Consider the following 24949-nt stretch of genomic DNA (forward strand, 5'->3'; position numbering starts at 1 on the left):
CCCAGCAAATACTGCATCATACCAAGAATTGAACTTGCTTCTTTAACTCAAAAATTCCATATGCTGTCATTGTCTCACTGCTGTCCTTTCAGGCTGTTAAAAAAAAAAAGGTCAAATTAGAAAAATTCATTCTTCTTAATTGAGATGAAATTCACATAACTTAAAATTAATTTTAAAGCATACATTTCAGTGGCATTTAATACATTCACAATGTTCTGCAGACATCACCTCTATCTAGTTCAAAAATGTTTTCCTCATCCCTAAAGGAGACCCCATATCCATTAAGCAGCCATTCCATTCCCTCCTCCCACCCCAGCTGCTGGTAACTACGAATCTGCTCTCTGTCTCTATAGATTTCCCTATTCTAGATATTTCGTGTAAATGGAATTGTACAATATAGGACTGTCTTAGTCCACTCAGGCTGCTATAATAGAATACCGTAGACTGAGTGGCTTATAAACAATAGAAATTAATTTCTCACCATTCTAGAGACTGGGAAGTCCAAGATCAAGGCTTAAGCAGATTTGGTGTGTGGTGAGAACCCACTTCCTCGTTCATAGATGGCTTTCTTCTCACTGTGTCCTCACATGGTAGAAGGGAGCTCTCTGGGATCTCTTTCATAAGGACACAAATCCCAGTCATGAGGGCTCTGCCCTCATGATCTAATCAAATCCCAAAGGCTCTACCTCCTAATACCATCAGATTTGGGGTTAGGATTTCAACATATAAATTTTAAGGGGACATAAATATTCAGTCCTTAGCAGTGACCTTTTATGTCTGGTTTCTTTTACTTAGTATAATGTTTTCAAGGTTGATCTATATTGTAACGTGTATCAGTACTTTATTACTTTGTTTGTTTTTTAAAAATCTTTATTGGAGTATAATTGCTTTACAATGGTGTGTACAAAATACAGGTCTTTTGTCTCCTTAGGTAGGTTTATTCCTAGATATTTTATTCTTTTTGTTGCAATGGTAAATGGGAGTGTTTTCTTAATTTCACTTTCAGATTTTTCATCATTAGTGTATAGGAATGCAAGAGATTTCTGTGCATTAATTTTGTATCCTGCCACTTTACCAAATTCATTGATTTGCTCTAGTAGTTTTCTGGTAGCATCTTTAGGATTCTCTATGTATAGTATCATGTCATCTGCAAACAGTGACAACTTTACTTCTTCTTTTCCGATTTGGATTCCTTTTATTTGTTTTTCTTCTCTGATTGCTGTGGCTAAAACTTCCAAAACTATGTTGAATAATAGTGGTGAGAGTGGACAACCTTGTCTCGTTCCTGATCTTAGTGGAAATGGTTTCAGTTTTTCACCATTGAGGACAATGTTGGCTGCGGGTTTGTCATATATGGCCTTTATTATGTTGAGGAAAGTTCCCTCTATGCCTACTTTCTGGAGGGTTTTTATCATAAATGGGTATTGAATTTTGTTGAAAGCTTTCTCTGCATCTATTGAGATAATCATATGGTTTTTATTCTTCAGTTTGTTAATATGGTGTATCACATTGATTGAATTGCATATATTGAAGAATCCTTGCATTCCTGGGATAAACCCCACTTGATCATGATATATGATCCTTTTAATGTGCTGTTGGATTGTGTTTGCTAGTATTTTGTTGAGGATTTTTGCATCTATGTTCATCAGTGATATTGGCCTGTAGTTTTCTTTCTTTGTGACATCTTTGTCTGGTTTTGGTATCAGGGTGATGGTGGCCTCATAGAATGAGTTTGGGAGTGTTCCTCCCTCTGCTATATTTTGGAAGAGTTTGAGAAGAATAGGTGTTAGCTCTTCTCTAAATGTTTGATAGAATTCACCTGTGAAGCCATCTGGTCCTGGACTTTTGTTTGTTGGAAGATTTTTAATCACAGTTTGAATTTCAGTGCTTGTGATTGGTGTGTTCATATTTTCTATTTCTTCCTGGTTCAGTCTCGGAAGGTTGTGCATTTCTAAGAATTTGTCCATTTCTTCCAGGTTGTCCATTTTATTGGCATATAGTTGCTTGTAGTAATCTCTCATGATCCTTTGTATTTCTGCAGTGTCAGTTGTTACTTCTCCTGTTTCATTTCTAATTCTATTGATTTGAGTCTTCTCCCTGTTTTTCTTGATGAGTCTGGCTAATGGTTTATCAATTTTGTTTATCTTCTCAAAGAATCAGCTTTTAGTTTTATTGATCTTTGCTATCGTTTCCTTCATTTCTTTTTCATTTATTTCTGATCTGGTCTTTATGATTTCTTTCCTTCTGCTAATTTTGGAGGGTTTTTTGTTCTTCTTTCTCTAATTGCTTTAGATGTAAGGTTAGGGTGTTTATTTGAGATGTTTCTTGTTTCTTAAGGTGGGATTGTATTGCTATAAACTTCCCTCTTAGAACTGCTTTTGCTGCATCCCATACGTTTTGGGTCATCATGTTTTCATTATCATTTGTTTCTAGGTATTTTTTGATTTCCTCTTTGATTTCTTCAGTGATCTCTTGGTTATTAAGTAGTATATTGTTTAGCCTCCATGTATTTGTATTTTTTACAGAGTTTTTCCTGTAATTGATATGTAGTCTCATAGCGTTGTGGTCGGAAAAAATACTTGATATGATTTCAATTTTCTTAAATTTACCAAGGCTTGATTTGTGATCCAAGATATGATCTATCCTGGAGAATGTTCCATGAGCACTTGAGAAGAATGTGTATTCTGTTGTTTTTGGGTGGAATATCCTATAAATATCAATTAAGTCCATCTTGTTTAATGTATCATTTAAAGCTTGTTTCCTTATTTATTTTCATTTTGGATGATCTGTCCGTTGGTGAAAGTGGGGTGTTAAAGTCCCCTACTATGATTGTGTTACTGTTGATTTCCCCTTTTATGGCTGTTAGTATTTGCCTTATGTATTGAGGTGCTCCTATGTTGGGTGCATAAATATTTACAATTGTTATATCTTCTTCTTGGATTGATCCCTTGATCATTATGCAGTGTTCTTCTTTGTCTCTTGTAATTGTCTTTGTTTTAAAGTCCGTTTTGTCTGATATGAGAATTGCTACTCCAGCTTTCTTTTGATTTCCATTTTCATGGAATATCTTTTTCCATCCCCTCACTTTCAGTCTGTATATGTCCCTAGGTCTGAAGTGGGTCTCTTGTAGACAGTATATGTACAGGTCTTGTTTTTGTATGCATTCAGCCAATCTATGTCTTTTGGTTGGAGCATTTAATCCATTTACATTTAAGGTAATTATCAATATGTATGTTCCTATTACCATTTTCTTAATTGTTTTCGGTTTGTTATTGTAGGTTTTTTCCTTCTCTTGTGTTTCCTGCCTAGAGAAGTTCCTTTAGCATTTGTTGTAAAGGTGGTTTGGTGGTGCTGAATTCTCTTAGCTTTTGCTTGTCTGTAAAGGTTTTAATTCTCTGTCAAATCTGAATGAGATCCTTGCTGGGTAGAGTAATCTTTGTTGTAGGTTTTTCTCCTTAAATACTTTAAGTATGTCCTGCCACTCCCTTCTGGCTTGCAGAGTTTCTGCTGAAAGATCAGCTGGTAACCTTATGGGGGTTCCCTTGTGTGTTTTTTGTTGTTTTTCCCTTGCTGCTTTTAATATTTGTTCTTTGTATTTAATTTTTGATAGTTTGATTAATATGTGTCTTGGCATGTTTCTCCTTGGGTTTATCCTGTATTGGACTCTCTGTGCTTCCTGGACTTGAATAACTATTTCCTTTCCCACATTAGGGAAGTTTTCAACTATAATATCTTCAAATATTTTCTCAGTTTCTTTATTTTTCTCTTCTTCTTCTGGGACCCCTATAATTTGAATGTTGGTGCGTTTAATGTTGTCTGAGAGGTCTCTGAGACTGTCCTCAATTCTTTTCATTCTTTTTTCTTTATTCTGCTCTGCAGTAGTTGTTTCCACTATTTTATCTTCCAGGTTACTGTTCCGTTCTTCTGCCTCAGTTATTCTTCTATTGATCCCTTCTAGAGAATTTTAAATTTCATTTATTGTGTTGTTCATCACTGTTTGTTTGCTCTTTAGTTCTTATAGGTCCTTGTTAAACGTTTCTTGTATTTTCTCCCTTCTATTTCCAAGAGTTTGGATCAACTTTACTATTATTATTCTGAATTCTTTTTCAGGTAGACTGCCTATTTCCTCTTCATTTGTTAGGTCTGGTGGGATTTTGCCTTGCTCCTTCATCTGCTGTGTGTTTCTCTGTCTTCTCATTTTGCTTAACTTACTGTGTTTGGGGTCTCCTTTTCGCAGGCTGCAGGTTCGTAGTTCCCGGTGTTTTTGGTGTCTGTCCCCAGTGGCTAAGGTTGGTTCATTGGGTTGTGTAGGCTTCCTGGTGGAGGGGACCTAGTGCCTGTGTTCTGGTGGATGAGGCTGGATCTTGTCTTTCTGGTGGGCAGGTCCACGTCTGGTGGTGTGTTTTGGGGTGTCTGTGGCCTTATTATGGGTTTAGGCAGCCTCTGTGCTAATGGATGGGGTTGTGTTCCTGTCTTGCTAGTTGTTTGGCATAGGGTGTCCAGCACTGTAGCTTGCTGGTCATTGAGTGGAGCTGGGTCTTGGCGTTGAGATGGAGATCTCTGGGAGATTTTCGCCGTTTGATATTACGTGGAGCTGGGAGGTCTCTTGTGGACCAGTGTTCTGAACTTGGCTCGCCCACCTCAGAAGCACAGCCCTGATGCCTGGCTGGAGCACCAAGAGCCTGTCCTCTACATGGCTCAGAGTAAAAGGGAGAAAAAAAAGAAAGAAAGAAAGAAGAAGATAAAATAGAATAAAGTAAAATACAGTTATTAAAATAAAAAATAATTATTAAAAAAATTTTTTTAAAAGTAATAAAAAAAAAGAAAGAAAGAAAGAAGAGAGCAACCAAACCAAAAAACAAATCCACCAATGATAACAAGTGCTAAAATCTATACTTTAAAAAAAAATTAAAAAAACGGACAGACAGAACCCTAGGACAAATGGTAAAAGCAAAGCTATACAGACAAAATCACACACAGAAGCATACACATACACACTCACAAAAGGGGAAAAAGGGAAAAAAAATATATATCATTGCTCCCAAAGTCCACTTCCTCAATTTGGGATGATTCGTTGTCTATTCAGGTATTCCACAGATGCAGGTACATCAAGTTGTGGAGCTTTAATCTGCTGCTTCTGAGGCTGCTGGGAGAGATTTCCCTTTCTCTTCTTTGCTCGCACACAGCTCCTGGGGTTCAGCTTTGGATTTGGCCCTGCCTCTGCGTGTAGGTCGCCTGAGGGCGTCTGTTCTTCGCTCAGACAGGACGGGGTTAAAGGAGCAGCTGCTTCGGGGACTCTGGCTCACTCAGGCCGGCAGGAGGGAGGGGTACGGAGGAGGCGGGGCGAGCCTGCGGCGGCAGAGGCCGGCGTGACGTTGCAGCAGCCTGAGGCGCGCCATGCATTCTCCCGGGGAAGTTGTCCCTGGATCCTGGGACCCTGGCAGTGGTAGGCCGCACAGGCTCCCGTGAGGGGAGGTGTGGCGAGTGACCTGTGCTCGCACACAGGCTTCTTGGTGGCGGCAGCAGCAGTCTTAGCGTCTCCTGCCCGCCTCTGGGGTCCACGCTGATAGCCGCGGCTCGCGCCCGTTTCTGGAGTTCGTTTAGGCAGTGCTCTGAATCCCCTCTCCTCGCGCACCCGGAAACAATGGTCTCTTGCCTCTCTGGCAGCTCCAGACTTTTTCCCGGACTCCCTCCCGGCTAGCTGTGGTGCACTAGCCCCTTCAGGCTGTGTTCACGCAGCCAACCCCAGTCCTCTCCCTGGGATCCGACCGAAGCCCGAGCCTCAGCTCCCAGCCCCCGCCCGCCCCGGCGGGTGAGCAGACAAGCCTCTCGGGCTGGTGAGTGCTGCTCGGCGCCGCTCCTCTGTGCGGGAATCTCCCCGCTTTGCCCTCCGCACCCCTGTGGCTGCGCTCTCCTCCGTGGCGCCGAAGCTTCCCCCCTCCACCACCCGCAGTCTCCGCCAGAGAAGGGGCTTCTAGTGTGTGGAAACCTTTCCTCCTTCACAGCTCCCTCCCACTGGTGCAGGTCCCGTCTCTATTCTTTTTTTTCTCTGTATTTTCTTTTTTCTTTTGCCCTACCCAGGTACGTGGGAAGTTTTTTGCCTTTTGGGAGGTCTGAGGTCTTCTGCCAGCGTTCAGTAGGTGTTCTGTAGGAGTTGTTCCACATGTAGATGTATTTCTGATGTATCTGTGGGGAGGAAGGTGATCTCCACGTCTTACTCTTCCGCCATCTTGAAGCTCCCCCCAGTACTTTATTACTTTGGATGGCTGAATTACATTCCATGGTAGAGATAGACCGTATTTTTTTTAGCCATTCATCAGTTGATGGACATTGAGTTATTTCCATTTTTCGGTGAATAGTGCTGCTCTGACAGACATTAGTGTTCAAATATTGGTTTGAATACCTGTTTTTAGTTATTAAGAGTAGAATTGCAAGGTTATATGGTAAATTCTATTCTGTGGTAAATTCTAACTTTTTGAGGAGCCAGCAAACTGTTTTCCATGGTGACTGAACCATTTTATATTCCTACCAACAATGTACAAGCGTTCTGATTTCCCTACATCCTTGCCAATGCTTAGTTGAGTTAAAAAAATTATTATAACCATCCTAGTGGGTATAAAGTGGTATCTCCTTGTGGTTTTGATTTGCAATTCCTTGATAAAATATTCATATTTTAATGCATAGAATTAATCATAAAATGAGCTTTGGTAAGACAAAATCAACATGAAAATGAGTGGCTTCATCTATCTCCAGGAGATTATTTAAGATTGGTGTATGATCTCCCCTAGAGTGCATGATTCTGGGCTGAAAATTTAAAAAAAACACATGTTGCTTTGGAATTAGAAGAATGTATGTGGATAATAAGACTACAGTTATCCCCAACTTAAAAAAATACTGCTTAAAGCAATGAGGAAAAAAAAGAAATTACATCACGTTTTGTTTCCATGCCACCTGACAAAAGATAACTTAGTTCTTTGCATGGCATGTCTTTGTGTAATTCTTTCCTCTCTTAATGGTCTGTTTATTTATTTTTGCAGTGTGAGTGAAGACACCCAGGATGGCTCAGGGATCCGGGGATCAAAGAACAGTGGAGATTGCAGACCCAGAGGAGAGTTCTCCAAATATGATAGTCTACCGCAAAGTAAGGCATCTGGTTAAACGCTGGGGGCGCTGCCGTGTACGTGTCTGTGTTCTGTGTAGCGTTGACTGACAGTTGATGGCTCCGCAAATGTTTTCTGCCTAAACGACCTTGACTGTTAAATGAATAATTTTCTTCGCATATCCTCTGATTCCCCAATTTTAAAATTCAAGGAAGTTAGGTCTTGTCATCCTTGGTATTGAACACTTGAAAATCACTATATGGCTTAGTTTTCTTTAAACCAAAGATTGCCTGAACAATGCAGATAGACACGTGTTGTCCTTTTGCGTAAAGGCCTTAGTGTAACATTAATTAATCGAATGTTCTTCAAACCCATAGTACAGATAAGATCTGGTCTAGATACTGTGGGAGGGACACAGAGGTGTGTATGTATTAAATGGTTTACAGCTGGTAGGAGACATAAGATGTACACAAATAACTGTTATAGCATCCAAGTGTTAATTTCCGAAAGAGAAGTAGAGTGTTACATAATCTCAGAGGAGGGGGCGATTACTTCCAGCCTCCGAGATCTGGGATGGGCTGTGGAGGAGAGGCCTTTGAACTCAGTTTTAAAGGATCTGTAGGATTCCCTTCTGTGGAAAGCAGAAGTGAAGAGCAACGTTTCAGGCAATGAGATGCATTCCGCAAAGGCAAAGAGCTAGAGGAAGTGAAGGGCAACCAGAACCAGTTAGCTTGGGCAGAGGATGAATTACAAGTAATTGGAGTAAATGGAGGAGAGACTTGGGGAAGACAGTCTGGGAGGGAGCCAGATTTTAGAATGTTGAGTCATAGGCAATTTAATCATCAAAAACGTTAGTGCTGGGAGTTGTAAGATCAACATTTCTTTGGGATTATGAGCCTTGCGCCAGTGTGCCAAGTGGACTATTATCGAGGGTGGGTTGGAGGCTTTGGTGGGGTGCTTCTGTGTCTGTGAGAAAGGTAAGGAGGACCCTAATCTAGCAGGGAAAATGCCCCTAGAAATGAGCAGGACTGAGCAGAGGGATTAAAGAGTCTGAATTAACAATGACTTGGAAACGGAATGAATATGAAATCAGAAGGTGAATAGAGGGTCAAAGATAACTGGGTTTTTGACCTTTGGGTGATAGAAAGGCATTGGTGCTATTAATTCAAATAGGAATATTGGGATGCATATGTTTTAAAGGAAGGAAATATGGTACATAAGTTTTATTTGTGCATTGCTGAATTTGAGGAAACAGTAGCTGCTTCTCATACACCTTTTTGATGTCTGCACGTTTGTAAAAATGTAGCCTAACTGTATCATATATTAATAAGGAAAATGAGTTCATCTCGTTCATTTCACTAAGTATTTGAGTTGTCTGCTGAGTTCTGTGTATTCTGCAAGATTCTGTGTTCTATCTATGTTAATCATATGTGCAGTGTTGAACTAGATATTCCTGGATGATCAATATGGTGAATTTTTCTTTTTTCCTTGTAAAAACAGAGCTCTCAAACTAATCTTGCTTATAGTACCAAATTCCTTAATCCTTTGCTTTGAAAAAGAAGGCTTAGATAACCCATCCCTAAGACAGATGTTTATTAAGTTGTAGTAAAGAAAAAAGAGATTAGTGGGGCTAACCAAGTTGTGAGGAATATAGAATAATATAGAGACGTTTATTCATTACCTTCTTAACCCACCTCAAACTAGGAGACCCTCTGCCAAGCTCATAGGAACATGGGGTTTGGGGTCAGATCTGGGTTAAAATTGCAACTCCGCCACTTCCTAGTGGTGTGACCTGGAGTCGGTTATTTAACTTCTGTGAGTCTCTGTTTCTTCATCCAGCAAAGGGGGAAAAGGTGGGAGAAAGGATAGTACCTCCAGGAGTTATTGTGAAGATTCATTTGGATAAGGTAATTAAAGCATCTTACATCCTGCTTGGCATAGAGGTGGTCCATGATTAATGCTTCTTTTTCTTTTATCTTTTGGTCTTGTAGCGATAGTAACACTTGGAGAGGAAGTAAATTATAAAATGTATAAATGTTGGTGCTGTTAATAAGGTGATTAAAGTGCATTCACACAGTGAGTTGCTTTTTATGACACAGGAAAACAATGCAGATATTTTTATATTATTCAGGAGATTGCAAATTAATGGATTATTAAAGGTTAGTAAGAAATGTAAAGGTCATGTAATCCAAACACCTTCCCACAAGAATGTTTGGTATTATGTTGAAAGGGAAAACTTCCTACAGGTTTGTGGGAACTTGATTTTTACTTTTTAGGTGGTATCGGGGGCTCTTCATTTTTTAATTTTAATTTAGCTACAAAGTTGTAAAATGCTGTAATCCTTTAGAGAAATGACTATTAGTTATTTGGTTTCTATATTGAGAATCTATCTTGCTTCCTCATGATAAATCTGTGAGGGGTATGTATGTGTTCATGTTATTTGCTATGTTAGTTAATTGGTATAAAAGGGACATTGGATCTGTGCAATCTGTTAGAAAGAAAGCAGGCACACTTATTGCCCCATATAGGTCCAGGACCTGGAATCATTTAAACCTAGTTGGTTTGACTAACTTAGGCCCTGGTTGTGTTTGAAACATGGGATATTCACCTAGTTTTCTGCTGTAGACTGACCATTGCCTATGACCAAGACTTAACTACTGCAGGACACTATCCTCAAGGTATAGGTAAAGATTGAATCTTGAAACCAAGGTTGATTCAAAATATTTTCTATGGAAGTCCTCTTATGTAATGATTTATTCAAGGTCATAGCTATAAAATCAAACCTTTTCTCAGAGTTCTACAGCAAAAATTTACATTAAAAATGTGCAAATAGTGCTTTCATTTTAATTTTCTTTCTCTTGCTTGTTATTTCTTTCTCTTGTCAGATGTTTTCAGTGTGAAATTTTTGCTTGGACTATGTTGTGTTGATTCAGATGCTGACATTTAAAAAGCTAAATCTAGAGAAATGAAACTTTTGAGTAAACCTCCGACTAATAAGTGGGGTGATTATGTCCATAATGTTGTTGTGACTTTTAAATGCCATTTAGGATGGTAACCTTCTGACATATGAGTAATGATTTGTGGGTTTCTTAAGCCTATACTTTTCAGAATACTCTTCATTTTCTTTTCATGTGTTCTATGTCATTAACTATGAGAAGTTATACTTTCCCAAGGCATGATTTATTTATTGACTTGAGCAGACTTTCTAATTTAGTTTTTTTATCCTTCATATTCACATTTTGGATTGGAGGTGTGCATGAAAAATGTATTGGTCACATTAAAAATCTACTTAAAAGAAAACCTTAATTATTCATTGTTGTCTAGACCTGTTAACTTTTTTTTTTTTTTTTAATATTCCTGAATCCAAAAGATCCTGGGGTCATTGAATTGCCCAATGTAGTGATGATATTTGAACCTGGCTGTACATCAGATCATTTAGGGGTACTTTATAAAAATGCTGGTCCTCAAAGAACCCCCAAGTTGTTTTTGTTTAATATGTCTGAGCTGGGTCCTAGGAATCTGAGTTTTAAAGTGTTCTCAAGAGAATCTGATGCCCAGCTAAGTTTGAAACACATTTATTTAGTGTCTTTTAAAATATCCAGATGGAGTATGCAGTGTAAAGTCATGGGGAAGTTGGTGTCTTGAATTGGGTTTTTGATTTTGTAATTATTTGCAGATCTTTCAAGATGTAGAAAAACCAGGCTCTTATAGAGTTAGAATTGAGGAATTTTAATAGCTTCATCTTAGAGATTTTCTAGTCAATACCCTCATCTGATAGATGGGAAAACTAAAGTATGGGGAAGATGCATAACTTGCTGAAGGTTACTTGGCAATTTCCCAGTGAACCGGTGATTGTGTCCAGGTAACTTGACAGCCCAGTTGGTGTCCTCTCTCCTGTTATGTTATCAACCACAAACTATCATTACTACATTGTTGGGGCTGAAAGCCATTGGTTAAATAAATGAAAATACCACGTGGCAGATCTTTGGTTTTCGAGGTTATTCTCAGAGGTGTGACTTGGGTTACCTTTGAACATTTGTAATGCTCAAGTTTCATTCTTCTTGCTAGTGCTCTTGTTTCCTAGGTGAAGATGTTCTGAAATGTTTACTTTCTTTTATAACTAGGAATTCTTTTGAGTGAGAGTAGGTTGCTTTCTGATTTTATTTGGTTCTCTGAGAGGTGTTGGTAATGTCTCTTGACAAATTTCCACCTGGACTGGCAATTTGATTTGGTAGAACTCTGGGAAATTAAATGGTAGGTGGACAGAGAAAATTGTAGCTTACTGTGACCCAGGCTAGGGTCAGGAGGTGGTACAATGTGATGGAAGATGCCAAACAGGGAGCCAAGAGCCCTGGCTCACTTACTGCTTTGGTTCTCTCAATGGGGAACTTCATCTTCCTGGCTCTATTTCTTATTTTGCCTTCCTCCTTCCCAACTAAGGAACACTTCTTACAAAAAAATATGTATGTATTTAGTGTCTACATAAAATAGAAAGAAGCATGATAAAATTAACCCTGTTTACTCACAGGGTAAACTTAATAAATAAACTCAATAAATAAAATACTGTTTGGCTTCATTTCCTCTTATGTAAAGTGATGGGGATTGGACTAAATAATGTGCACAGAACCTCTCTGCAGTGATTTTGAGAAAGCTAGCAACAGGACATTGTTTTGGAATTCATAGAAGGCAGTTGTAGAGGCCAGCGCAATTGAGAGTCAGGGAACCTGCAGACCCTGGTGACCAAGGCGTGGCGAGGATTAGAAACTCTTTAATTAGCAAATACGTAGTGAGTGTCATTTGTGTGCCAGACAGTGTTAGATGCTAGGAAGGCAAGATGAATACTATTCCCTGAAAGAACCCATTGGCCAGTGGGGCAGAGATGGGGTAACTAGGCAATTGCAATGCACATAGAGGTACACTGAGGGGTCTGGGAGGAGATAGAAGGGTTGGGAGGTCCATATCAGGAGAGAGGATGATGATGTCATAGAAGGCATCCAGAGGGTTTGGCCTGCCTTAATTCTTGAAAGACGAATAAGAATTAACCTTGCAGAGAATGGGAGAAAAACTATGGAGGCAGAAGGACTAGCACATGCAAAGGGACAGAGCTGTGATGTATACTGAGTTCTGGAAACTTCAAGTGGCTGTTTTCCTGGAGCTAGGTTTCTGTGATGAAGGTTGAGAAATAAAGCTGGATAGGTAGATTAGGGCCAGATCATAAAAGATCTTATGCATCAGGCAAGGAGTTTGGATGCTGTGCAGGTATCTTCTTTCTGTCTCTGCGCCCACACTCCCCTGCTCTATGTGCTGCTCACTGTACCATGTAGACTGCATCTACAGGGCTCCCGTGACCTCTGGCTTTCAATTGAATTTGGTCCATAGGAGCCTGAGGAGAGGTGGGGCGGGGGGGAGGAAGAAGAGCAAGGTCAGGGTATTTCTTCCCCTGGCCCCCTCTTGGCAAGGTCTCGCACTGGCTGTGTCCCTTGACTGAAGGTCATTGCTCCTCTCTAGGCAGACTGCTCTCCTCCTCTGGGTCCAGATACCCTTTTCTTCGACTCATCCTTTTGGGCCTTGGGGTGGTGGTTCCAGTTTGTATTAGTAATCTATTGCTGTATAACACATCACCCCCCAACTCAATGGCTTAAATACGACATTTATTGCCACAGTTTTTGTGGGTCCATAATCCAAGTGCAGATTAGGTGGGTCCTCTGGCTCAGGATCTCTCACAAGCTACAGTCAAGATGTTGGCTGGAATTGCAGGTTCATCTGAAAGTTCAACTGGGGAAAGGCCCACATCCAGGCTCACTCATGTGGTTGTTGCTGGGATTCAATTCCTCGAGGGTTATTGAATGATCGCCTCGGTTCCTCACTGTCTGTTGTCTAGAGGTTACTCTCAGTTCCTTTCCATATGTGTCTCTCTGTAGGGTAGGTCACAACATAGAAGCCTGTTTCATCAGAGTAAGCAAGGAAGAGGTGGAGGGTGGGGGGGTTGGCAGTGGGAGTCACACTATTTTATAACCTAATCTTGGATGTAACACTCCATCCCTTACATTAGGGGCAAGTCTCCAGGTCTAGCCCTCAGTCAAGGTGAGGGGTTTATACAAGGGCACAAATACCCAGAGGTAGAGATCATTATGGGCCACTTTAGAAGCCATTTACCACATGGTTCTACTTCCACAAGTCAGAGGTTCCTGAATGTTCCCTTATGGTTCCCCTATGCCCTGCTACTTCTTTATACTTGATCCTTTCTGAAATAAACCTTCCTTGAATTGTCCTATATTTTATGTGCCATCTGTTTGCCGATAAGCCTCTGACTCATACAGGTCTAATCCCCGAAGCAAAGAGAATCCATTGAGATCCTGTTTTTCTTCGCAATGAAATTCTCCACAAAAGGATTTAAATCAGGGAAGTCATATGTTCAGTGTTCAGGATGGGATTGCGGAGGGAGGCTGTAAGAGAAGTGGTAGGATTAGTAAGCAGAAGAATAGTTCGGTGACTTTACAGGAATTCATGGGAGGAAAAAATGATGTCCAACTCAGTGGCAGTGATAATGTAGATGAAGAGAAGTGCTTGAGAGCTGTTTAGGAGGTAGAATCTACAGGATTTGGTGACTGATAAGATGCAGGGCAGATCTGAGGGTAACGAGAGGGAATGAGAGGGTTCCTCTCACTAGGTTATACCTGGGAGTTGTCTGAAGGTCTCTGGGGCAACAAAATTTTGAACCAAATAACCATGGAACTGGATTGCCTTCCCCTCTTCTTGTATGTAGATAAATCAAGAGGGTCATGGAAAGAGGCTGTAACTGGACCAGGATATCTGGCTGTTTATTGTCACTGCCCCGCTAGTTCACTTTTGGCCCTGCACAAGTTGTTTCTATGTTTTATTAAGTCCAGTTTTGTCATTTGTGAAGTGAAGTGTTAACTAGGCTGAGTGATCTCAAAAGCACTTTCAGTTCTAACATTCCAGGGCTTTAATAATCCATAATAAAGAAATCCACATTTTATTATGCTTATTCTTTCATAGTCTCCTTTGCTTTCTTTTTAGTTTTCTTTAAAAAGTTAACCCAAGTAAAACTTTAAAACACAGGGATGTCAGTATGTTTAAAACAAATACTTTCTGGTCTTGGCTGTCTTTCATTTTCTTTTCTTTTTTTTAACATTAAATAAAATTCCCAAGGACAAACTACAGAGAGTGTTCTGGATAACTAATTGTTCAGTCTGCATTTTAAGATTCCTTTCATTAAATATTTTGAAGGTTCTTAATTGCGTTAGGAAAAAACTGTTCTGTTTTCCATTTCCCCTAGGATTAAACTTGTGAGGGGAAATGCTTCCCATCCCATTATCTTGGTTGGCAGGAGACAGGAGTGCAGGCAAGTCCCAGACCAGTGGTATCAGTGTCCACAGATGAAAGGGATGGTATTTTTAGTGTGGAGAATAGCTCAGTGTGGTTTAATATGATGTGTTTCCCTGAATGTAACTTTCTAGTTTGAAAGCCTTTGGTGTATTTAAGGCTTCATTTCATTTTTTCAAATTTTTTCCCTCATTTCATTTCAAAGAGTCTAAGATTTTACACTTTGGCAGACAGTTTATTACTCTAGCTATTGATACTCCTGTATCCTTCCTTATACTATGGAGAACCTGAGTGGCCACAGAGGAGATTCACCATTCTCAGGATTTTGAACAAGAAAAACTAAAAGTTAATAAATGTCTGTGAAAGGAAAATAAATGTGTTAAATCATTGGGGGGGTAGGAGGGTTATTTTTAAAAAGTCTGTTAGTTTGCAAATACAAATCAAAATTGAAAAAAGGCAATGAGGGAATGGAAAAAATATACAAAGATATAAATACAGATATAGACATACACCCATTCCAAAAGAATATCCATACTCTTTGGTGAATAATATCCAAAGATGGAAATAAATCAAATGTCTCTTGAAAGGGAATTAGTTAAATAATTATTCATATTTGGGATGATCCCACAGTTAGGTTACTGAACTTCTGTTCTGGTAGACCTAATAATTGCCTTGAAAGGGAGATGGTTACTGACATCCTGGGATATGGTCAGATTGACTGTTCTTTATTTTTAAAACCCTATAAGACTTTATCATTTTTCTTTTACTTGTTAAATATAATGGTTATGTAGATGTATTAAAAATTATTGTTTCCATTATTCTTAATTATTTTCTGCACCTCTGTGCTTACATCTGGAGTCATTTTTCTTTTGTCTGAAGAACTACCTTTAGAATCTTCTGTAGTGCAGGTCTGCTGGACATAAATTCTCTCAGTTTCTCTTTGTCTAAAAATGTCTTTGTTTCATCTTCATTTTTTGGAGGGTGCTTTTCCTACGTATGGAATTCTAGATTGTCAGTTATTTTCTTTCCACACTTTAATGATAACTTGCTTTGTCTGTTGGCTTCTATGGTTTTTGTTGTGAAGTTACCTGTCAGTTTTGTTACTTTGTTGAATATAATCTCTGTTTTTAATCTTTGACTGCTTTTAAGATTTCTTTCACTTTGGTTTTAGCAATTTTACTATGAGCTGTTATTTTCTTTTTACTTATTGTTCTTAAAGTTAATAGCAGTTCTTTTTATTTGACTGGTGTTTGGAAAATTCTCAGCCATCATCTTCTCAAGTATTGTTTATGTCTAGTTTTCTCTTTTTACTCTTCTTGGGATTTAGTTCATATAGTATGACTTTTTCTCTGTGTTTCATGTTCTTTATGCTCTTTTCTGTATTTTTTAGTCCTCTGTGTTTCAATATGGATGTTTTCTACTGACCCAACCTCCAGTTTACAAATTCTTTCCTTAACTGTATCTAATCTGTGGTTAAATCCATCCAATTGAATTTATAACATTAGTTATTACTATTTAAGTTCTAAAATTTCCATTGAATTCCTTTCGATAGTTTCCAGTTTCCTGCTAAAATTCTCTATTTTGTCATTTAATTCCTTAAACATATTACTCATAGTTATTAAGTTAGTACCTGATACTTCAAAATCTATATCACTTGCTTGATTGTTTATATTGTCTTCAAATTTTTTTCTAGTTATTTTTTTCTTAAGTTCTGCACATTATTTATACAACTAACATTGAGAGATAATTTTTAAGGCTCTGGGGGAATGTTGTCTTACTCCAGAGGGTACTTAGTTCTAACTGTTTCTTTTTTCTATCAGTTAGGCAAGGGGCAGACTACCTTAATCTAATCAGATACAGAGAGTACATGTAGCTGGATTTTAGTTCTTGTTAGGGCTAGTATATTTCTAGATCACCTTTACTCTTGGGTGCGAGCTCTTCTGGTCCCAACAAAACCCCTGGATGTTCGCTCAGTTTCCTCATCCTTGGTGACTCTGACCTTCAGTTGTTGTCCCTTGAGCTCCATGAGACATCTGAAAGCACAGATCATCTTCTCTGTCATGCCTTTTGTTTAAGAAATTGGCAGTGTCCTGAGAGGAAAATGAAACTCCAATTGCCAGGCTCATCTTCTTAGCTCTCTTCTTTCTCAGATCTTGGTCTAAAGTTCTTACTGCCTTTGTAGTGCTACAATGCCTTCAGACAAATTTAACAAAACACTTTTCAGTCTCTCTGGTTACTCTCAACAGGAGGGTTATCCTGAAACATTTACTTAGCCAGTGCCAGAAGTAGAACCTTAGAACATTGGCTTTGAAGGAAGATAGATCTGTCCCTGATAGCCTCAGTTTGCTCTTAAAATGTTTTAGAAAAGACATTTCCTGAGTGGTTTATTGGTCTAGGGTGGCAGTGGTAGAGATGAAGAACATGAGAGACTTTCAGTATATTTAGGAAGTAGAATTGACTTGGAGGGTGAGAGAGAAGGATTCGAGGCTGATGACTAGGATTTGGGCCTGGGTAGCTGGGTGGCTGGTGGCACCAGTCACTGGGGTAAGTAGGAGGAGGAAGATGACTCTAAAGTGTAATATCACCACAGTACCCAAATGACATGTATTCACCCCAGCCTAGTTCTACAGAACTCTAGAAAGGGGGACTATGTCAGGCAAATAACTCTAATAGGAAATGGGCCTGAAAAGAAGCTTTGTCTAAAGGAAATCTTACCTGGTTCTAAAGAGCTTTTTGGTCTAGAAAACAGGACGTAGTTTATACCTGTCAGTATGACACTTCTGAACATTTTTGTATTTGTTTCCTAGGGCTGCGATAACAAATTGTCACAAATTGCGTGGCTTAAAATGATAGAAATTTATTCTCTCACAGTTCAGGAGGCTAGACGTATGAAATCAAGGTGTCAGCAGGGCTGTGCTCCCTCTGAATGCTCTAAGGAAGAATCCTTCCTTGCCTCTCCCTAGCTTCTTGTGGCTGCCAGTAATCCTTGGTGTTCCTTGGATTATGGCTGCATAAATCCAATCTTACTTCCATCCTCACATGGCCTTCTGCTTCTGTGTCTTCACATGGCCTTCTTATAAGGTCATTGGATTTAGGACCCACCCTAATCCAGTCCAATTCAGATCTGATATTCACTTAACTAATTACATCTGCACAGGTCCCATTTCCAAATAAGGTCACATACACAGGTATCAGGGGTTAGGACTTCAACATGTCTTTTTGGGGGACACAATTCAACCTGTAATAGTTTCTAATTTTTCTCTGCCTGAAGCTCAGCGCTCCTTGCAAAAAACAAATCAACAAGTAGTATATATATATATTTTAATAAATTTATTTATTTTATTATTTTATTTATTTATTGTTTTTGGCTGCGTTGGGTCTTCATTGCTGTGCGCAGGCTTTTCTCTGGTTGCGGCGAGTGGGGGCTACTCTTCATTGCGGTGCGTGGGCCTCTCGTTGCGGTGGCTTCTCTTGTTGCGGAGCACTGGCTCTAGGTGCACAGGCTTCAGTAGTTGTGCCTCACGGGCTCTAGAACACAGGCTCAGTAGTTGTGGCGCACGGGCTTAGTTGCTCCGCGGCATGTGGGATCTTCCTGGACCAGGGCTTGAACCCGTGTCCCCTGCACTGGCAGACGGATTCTTAACCACTGCACCACCAGGGAAGCCCCAACAAGTAGAATATTTATTGAACATCTGCTTCTGGTAAGGCACTGTAATTTATTCCCCCACACACTTTTGTGTGGGGGAATAAAAAGTAGGGTACCACATGGTCCCTGTCCTAGACAATTTTAGCTTGTCCTAGACAATCTTCCCAGCTGGGGAGACCAGGGGTGGTGCAAGATTAAGGAAGAAAATAAGCATTTATTGGCTACCCAGTGTATACCAGACTCTGTCCTGGGTGCTGAACATACACTGAATCATTTAATCATTAGAATAGCTTGTTAGGTAGGTGGTGGTCACCCTATAATTCAGATAAGGAAACTGAGTTTCAGAAGGGTTAAACAACTGGTATGGGTATTTGAATCTGGGCTTGCTTTATTTTAAAGCATGTGGTTTTTAAAAATAAATTGAATTACATAAAAAAAGAAAAAAAAAAGGAAATTTCAAGGCTCTTTATAATTAATTACAGGAGAGTTGGTGTGCACAGGATGGGCATCCAGAGGAAAAGAAATTTGAAGAGAAATGATGTGAATTGCATCTTTAAGAAAGGGTAGGATTCAGTCTGGTAGAAAGAGAGCCAAGAAATGATTCTAGGTGATGGGTGCTATCTGAGAAAAATATGAGATGTTAAGAAAACATGAGATGATAGGACTTCCCTGGTGGCACAGTGGTTAAGAATCCACCTGCCAATGCAGGGGACACGGGTTCAAGCCCTGGTCCTGGAAGATCCCACATGCCACAGAGCAACTAAGCCCATGCGCCACAACTACTGAGCCTGCGCTCTAGAGCTGGCGAGCCACAACTACTGAGCCCGCCTGCCACAACTACTGAAGCCTGTGCGCTTAGAGCCCGTGCTCTGCAGCAAGAGAAGCCACTGCAATGAGAAGCCTGCGCACCGCAATGAAGAGTAGCCCCCATTCGCCACAACTAGAGAAAGCCCGTGTGCAGCAATGAAGACCCAACACAGCCATACATACATGCATACATACATAAATAAATCAAACATAAGATGTATTTAGGAGATAGTATATTTTATAATACTAAACCTGGGAGTTGTGCCTGATGTAATAATAGCCTCATTCTTCATATGGAGACCCTGAAGCACGAAATCATAAAATATTTTCAGTTCTGAAACTCACATGGCAAGATATTGGTACAGCTGAGCTTTCCACCAACTGATTTTCTTTCTCCCTTTCCTCTTAAAAAACAATTTGTTTTCCATTTTAAAAGTTATAATTGCATTTTGAAAGAATCGAAGCATGAACTATAGAAAAAAAAATCTCACGTATTCCTACCATGCAAATATGACTACAGTAACATTTTGGTCTGTTTCCTCCCAGTTTTTTAATTTGTATAAGCAGTGTATATATAATACATTAACCTAATGGGTAATCATAGTGTATGTACAATTTATGTTTCCCTACCATATCCTAAGCATTAATCTGTGCCACAATACATTATCATTATCATAGTTTTGAAGGTTGCTTAATATCCTAAGTGGATTATGTCCCATAACTTAATTTTTTAGTCTCTCCTAATTAATAGCAGAATTTAGAATTCCTAGGTCAAAAGGCATAAACTGTATTGTAACTCCTGATACCCACACACACACACACACACACACACTTTTTTTTCTAGAGGGTCAGTCTTGGTTTTTGCGTGGTTAGACTATGTTTCCCTCGGTAAAGTTCTGTGTCAGCAGACTGCAGAGAGAGAGAGTGAGGGGATTTCTAATAATCAGGGCCAGTGTTTGCTTCACTCTCAGCCTCTAAACCAGCCCCTCCTTGTGCTGGTGCCTGACTAGCTTTGCAGCACCACCCTTGTCTCGAGAGCCTCAACAGCTGGGGGATTCAGAAACTTTCAACCTGGAACCTTTCCAAGCCATTTGCTATTGTATCCTCTATTTGTTTATCTTAAGCAACTAACTAAATAAGAATAACATTCCAGCCTCTTTTCACTCCCCACAGCATTTTCCCTGCCTCACCACCCCTGCCTATAGTTTAACCATGGGGTTGCTTCTTATATTTTAAAGCTCAATACAAAAGCACAGTCCTGAGAAGCAGCCAAGTCCTGCAGCCAAGTTTGAAGAATAAAACTTTAAAACAGCCCTTCTGTCACCCACTGGGGAGGGGAGGCAGGCTTTGCTATAAATAAGTCACATTCCATTTCTATCTCATCCTTTGCAGTCCTCTTGGATAACGCTTTTCATACATGACTACAGTGTTCTCGAACTGCCCACTCGCCCCTTTCAACCTACCATCTTATATCTCATTTTATTTAAATGTTTAGTGGTTCTGGAGTTTAGGGACCCTGCATGAGAGAGGGCTAGAACTTTCCTTTCATCTTCCAGGGTTAGGTGTCACGAGACAAAGCGGCTGACTTGTTAGAAACGATACTTTATCTGGCACATTTTTAGCAGCTGCCTGTATTAGTTTTCTACTGCTGCTGTAACAGATTACCACAATTTGAAATGAAACAGATTTATTCTCTTAGAGTTCTGGAGGTCGGAAGTCGAAAATGATTTGGCCGGGCTGCATTCCTTCCGGAGGCTCTGTGGGAGAATCCATTTCCTTCCTTTCTCTGGAGGCTGCCCACATTCCTCAACTCAGGACCCCTTATCACTCTGATCTCTGCTTCAGTCACTGTGTCTCTTTCTCTGACTGACCCTCCTGCCTCTCTCTCACAGGAAACTGTGATTACATGAAGCCCACCCAGATACCCCAGAATAACCTCCTCATCTCAGAACCCTTAACTTAATCACACTTGCAAAGTCCCTTGTGCCATGGAAGGTAGCATATTCACAGGTTTTGGGGATTAGGATGTGGACATCTTTGGAAAGGGCATTTATTCTGCCGGTCACACTGTCTGTCTTTGGAAAGGGAAGGGAAAATAATTTTGGAATTTTATCATTTTCAGTGTTTGGTAGATACAACCTAAATTAAGTCTGGGATATCCGTTTGTACTGGGCCAAGTCCATCTGAGGGCAGAAAAGAGAAGCCTTTCAGCAACCGGCAGTGAGGATGGGAGGGTGTTTCAGTTAAAGACCTTCCTTCCTCTTCACTGGGTGCCCTTATTAGGCCCTGCTCAGGACACAAGCAAGCCCTTGCCATTGAAGGGAAATGACCGAGCAGGTGCATTCAAAATAAATGAAGGAAAACCGCCTTTACTGTAGCCCCATATCGTGTGGCTTCCTTATAGGACTGTTTGTCTCCTGTTATTTTATATTTTAGAATCTATACAAATTATGGTACTGAGCAATATAATTAATAAACACGTTCCTCATGGCTGGCCAGCCAGTACAGTAGAAGACCATGACCTTACATTTTTTTTTAAGCGATAAGAGAGAGTGCTGTCAAAAGGCACTCGCCTTAGCCTGAGAGGAATGTCAGTCTGCTTGTTGACTTTCCTGAGGCCTCTGTTTCCACCCTTTTTCATGCGCTGGTGAGGAGTTGTGACATGTAATGGCCAACAAAATGCACACAAGTGGTAGTGTTGGCAGTAAAACTGCCCAGGAAGAGCATGACCCTGGATGCTAGAAGGATTCAAGGTAGATGAGCCCGTCCAAGGAGCTAGTCAAGGAAGCAGATGGTAGAGCCTAACTGTCAGCAAGGGATTGGAGTGAGCTTTTTCTCCAAGAAATTATTAATATCATTAAGTTCACTGCCTTCCTGGGAAGGAGAGGTCAGTAGGTGAAAAAAAACAAACAAGCTCCTGCAGCTGATGACACATTACAACTTTAGGACAGTGGTCGGCAAACTACTTGTCCTGGGACCAAATCCATCACCAGGCCAGTTTTTGTATGGCACTCCAGCTAAGGATGGTTTTTCCGTTTTGAAATGGTTGGGAGGAATCAAAAGAGGAGCAACATTCCATGATGTGTGAAAATTACGTGAAATTCAAATGTCAGTGTTCGTAAATCACGTTTTATGGAAACAAAGCCATGCCATTGCTTTGCCAGTTGTCTGTGGCCTTTGTTGTGCCACCATGGAGGAGTTGAGTGCTTATGACAAGAGACTGACCATGTGACTGGCAGAGCCTAAAATATTTACAAACTGGCCCTTTACAGAGCCGTTTGCAGTCTCTGTTTAGGGGATTTGGAAGAGACTGAAGAAGCATCTGCCAACGTCCTTGTTGGGACAATATTTCCATAGGAACCAAGACCCAGTGATTCTGCATAGTGTTGGCTCATTTCCAGGAACCCACGGAGAATCTAACTGCAGGATGGGCATACGAGAGAACTCGGGGACCAGGGTGCATTCATGTGCTATAAATAACACACAGGTCCTGTCATTCCCCCCTGGAAGGGTATGTTCCCCTTTACTGAGGGGTCACAGAGTTTATACCAGTGCTTTACAGGAGAGATTTTGTTTGTCTGGTTGTTTGTTTTTTTAATGAAAAAGAGCATATTGAGCCGTTGGAAGTGTTGGGCTGTGTGTTCTGAAATGTCCTGGTAGGAAAAGCACTAGCTACCTACGTTTCAGATGCAGCATCCAAATGGCTCTCCTCCCTCCAGGACCCACTTTGTCTGGGTATCTGGCCAGGACTTGGCATGTGATTGCTCACACTGATAGCACCTCTGCAAGTTCACTGCTGTTATTCCCACTCTGCCTGCGAGGAGAGGGGCTTCTGGTGAGTAAGCTCATGCCTGAGGTTCCACTCAAGGTGTGAAGCCATTTCTTCACAGACCAGGCTCTTTTCATAAGACCTGGAAGGAACAGTCCAACCACCTGGGGAGCTGCTTAATTCTGGTCTTTAATCTAGGATAGCAGGGCTATCACAAGCTCATAAGCAAAACGTCCTAATCACTGAGATATAGTATTCAGGAATAATATTAACTACCATCAACAGACACTTAGGTTGTTTCTGTGTCTTGGCTGTTGTGAAGAATGCTGCAACAAACATACGAGTGCAGGTATCTCTCTGAGATCCTGATTTTGTTTCCTTTGTATATATACCCCAAAGTGGGCTTGCTGGATCATATGGTAGTTCTACTTTTAATTTTTTGAGGAACCTCCATACTGTTTTTTCATATTAGCTGTACCCACTTACATTCACCAGCAGTGAGCAAGTGTTCCCTTTTCTCCACATCCTCGTCAATACTTGTTGTCTCTTGTCTTTTTGATGATGGCCATCCTAACAGGTGTGAGGTGATATCTCATTGTGGTTTTAAAAAATTTTTTATTTTATATTGGAGTATAGTTGATTAATAATGATGTGTTAGTTACAGGTGTACAGCAGTGTAATTCAGTTATACCCATACAGGTATCCATTCTTTTTCAAATTCTTTTCCCGTTTAGGTTATTACTCTCATTGTGGTTTTGATTTGTATTCACAATAGCCAAATATGGAAACAACCTACGTGTTTGTCAGTGGATGAATGGATAAACAAATATGGTATGTGTATACAACGGAATATTATTCAGCCATGAACCACAAGGGAAATCCTGCCATTTGCGACACAATATGCATGAACCTGGAGAATGTTATGCTAAGATAAATAAGCCAGGAAGAGAAAGACAGATTCTGTATGATCTCACTTATATGTGGAATCTAAAAAGAAAGTTGCACTTATAGAACCAAAGAGTAGAATGGTAGAGTAGAATCAGAACTGCCAGGGGCTGGGTGGTAGGATGGCTGGTAGGAAAAGGGGAGATGTTGGTCAAAGGGTACAAACGTTCAGCTATAAGATGAGTAAGTTCTGAGGCTCTAATATACAGCATGATGACTATAGTTAATAAGACTGTATTGTGTATGAAATTTGCTAAGAGAGTAGATCTTAAGCATTCTCACCACACACACACACACACACACAAACACACACACAGGTAACTATGTGAGGTGATGGTTGTGTTCATTAACTTTATTGTGGCAAATATTTCACAACTTATATGTTATGTCAAATCATCATGTTGTACACTTTAAATATATACAGATTTGTCAATTATACCTCAGTAAATCAGGAAGAAAATTAACTTCGCCTTTATAGTTCCTTCCATATCCTGTACATTATGTTCATGACAGTCCTGAGGTATTATTTATTTCTACTTTGTAGATCAGGAAACTGAGGCTCAGAGAGGTTAAGAGACTTGTCTAGGGTCAACTAGCTTTTAGTGGCAGAGCCAGACCTTCTGACCTGGGGTCTGGTGTCCTGTACATTACTTCCCATTGTTTCTCTATGAGACAGGGCTGGCCTGACCGTGTCACTCAAACTGATCTTAGCCGAGGACCGTGCTACTGTCTAGGCTCACCCTCAGTGGTGGCTCATCTTCATCCTCATTGGTGGTCACCAGCCGGCCTCCAAAGACAAATTTCACATCCTAGGTGTCTTTGGACATTACTCTAAAATTGTGGCTCTGTTGAATACAGTGTATGTCTGAATCCCTTTTTCTTCCTCATCACCACATCTGTTGCTTGTGTTTTGGCCCAAACAAAGCAAAACAAAACCAAAAATGGATTCCCATTTACGTGATCCTTACCACATGGCATAATGCATGTGTTCTGCTCAGAAAAAGGCTGAAAAATCATAGAGAAATGCAGCTTCAAAGAAGGTTTGCATTCTTGAAGACACAGGAATATATCATTAATCAGAACTGCCGCTTACTGCTGAACAAATTTCATCTTAGGCGAATTTTAAATACTGGAGAAGATCCATCTTAAGCATGTATAACAAACACTCTGTCCTGGTTTCGCCCCAATCTCGCACTTTCCCTCTTAGTGTTTGTCACTGGAGTAACTTCCGCCGCCCGCCCCAGGAAGCCTTGGCCTCCTTCTCTTATGCATGTGGTCTGGGGGCAAACTCCTGTACTCATATACTGATCTGTCGATCCTGAAATTGCTATCCCC

The 24949-nt window shown here is 40.3% G+C and overlaps 1 protein-coding gene across 1 annotated transcript in view; it reads left to right on the forward strand.

Annotated features, from left to right (window-relative positions):
- The window catches only part of RGS6 (regulator of G protein signaling 6), a 583949-nt gene that overhangs the window by 22647 nt on the left and 536353 nt on the right, over positions 1 to 24949 (forward strand). Inside the window, 1 exon segment of the mRNA XM_036844242.1 lies at positions 7038 to 7141. Within this exon segment, the coding sequence (XP_036700137.1) occupies positions 7058 to 7141 (84 nt within the window). The 5' untranslated portion in view covers positions 7038 to 7057.

The sequence above is a fragment of the Balaenoptera musculus genome, chromosome 2 (genome assembly GCF_009873245.2).
Source record: "Balaenoptera musculus isolate JJ_BM4_2016_0621 chromosome 2, mBalMus1.pri.v3, whole genome shotgun sequence".
NCBI lineage: Eukaryota > Metazoa > Chordata > Mammalia > Artiodactyla > Balaenopteridae > Balaenoptera > Balaenoptera musculus.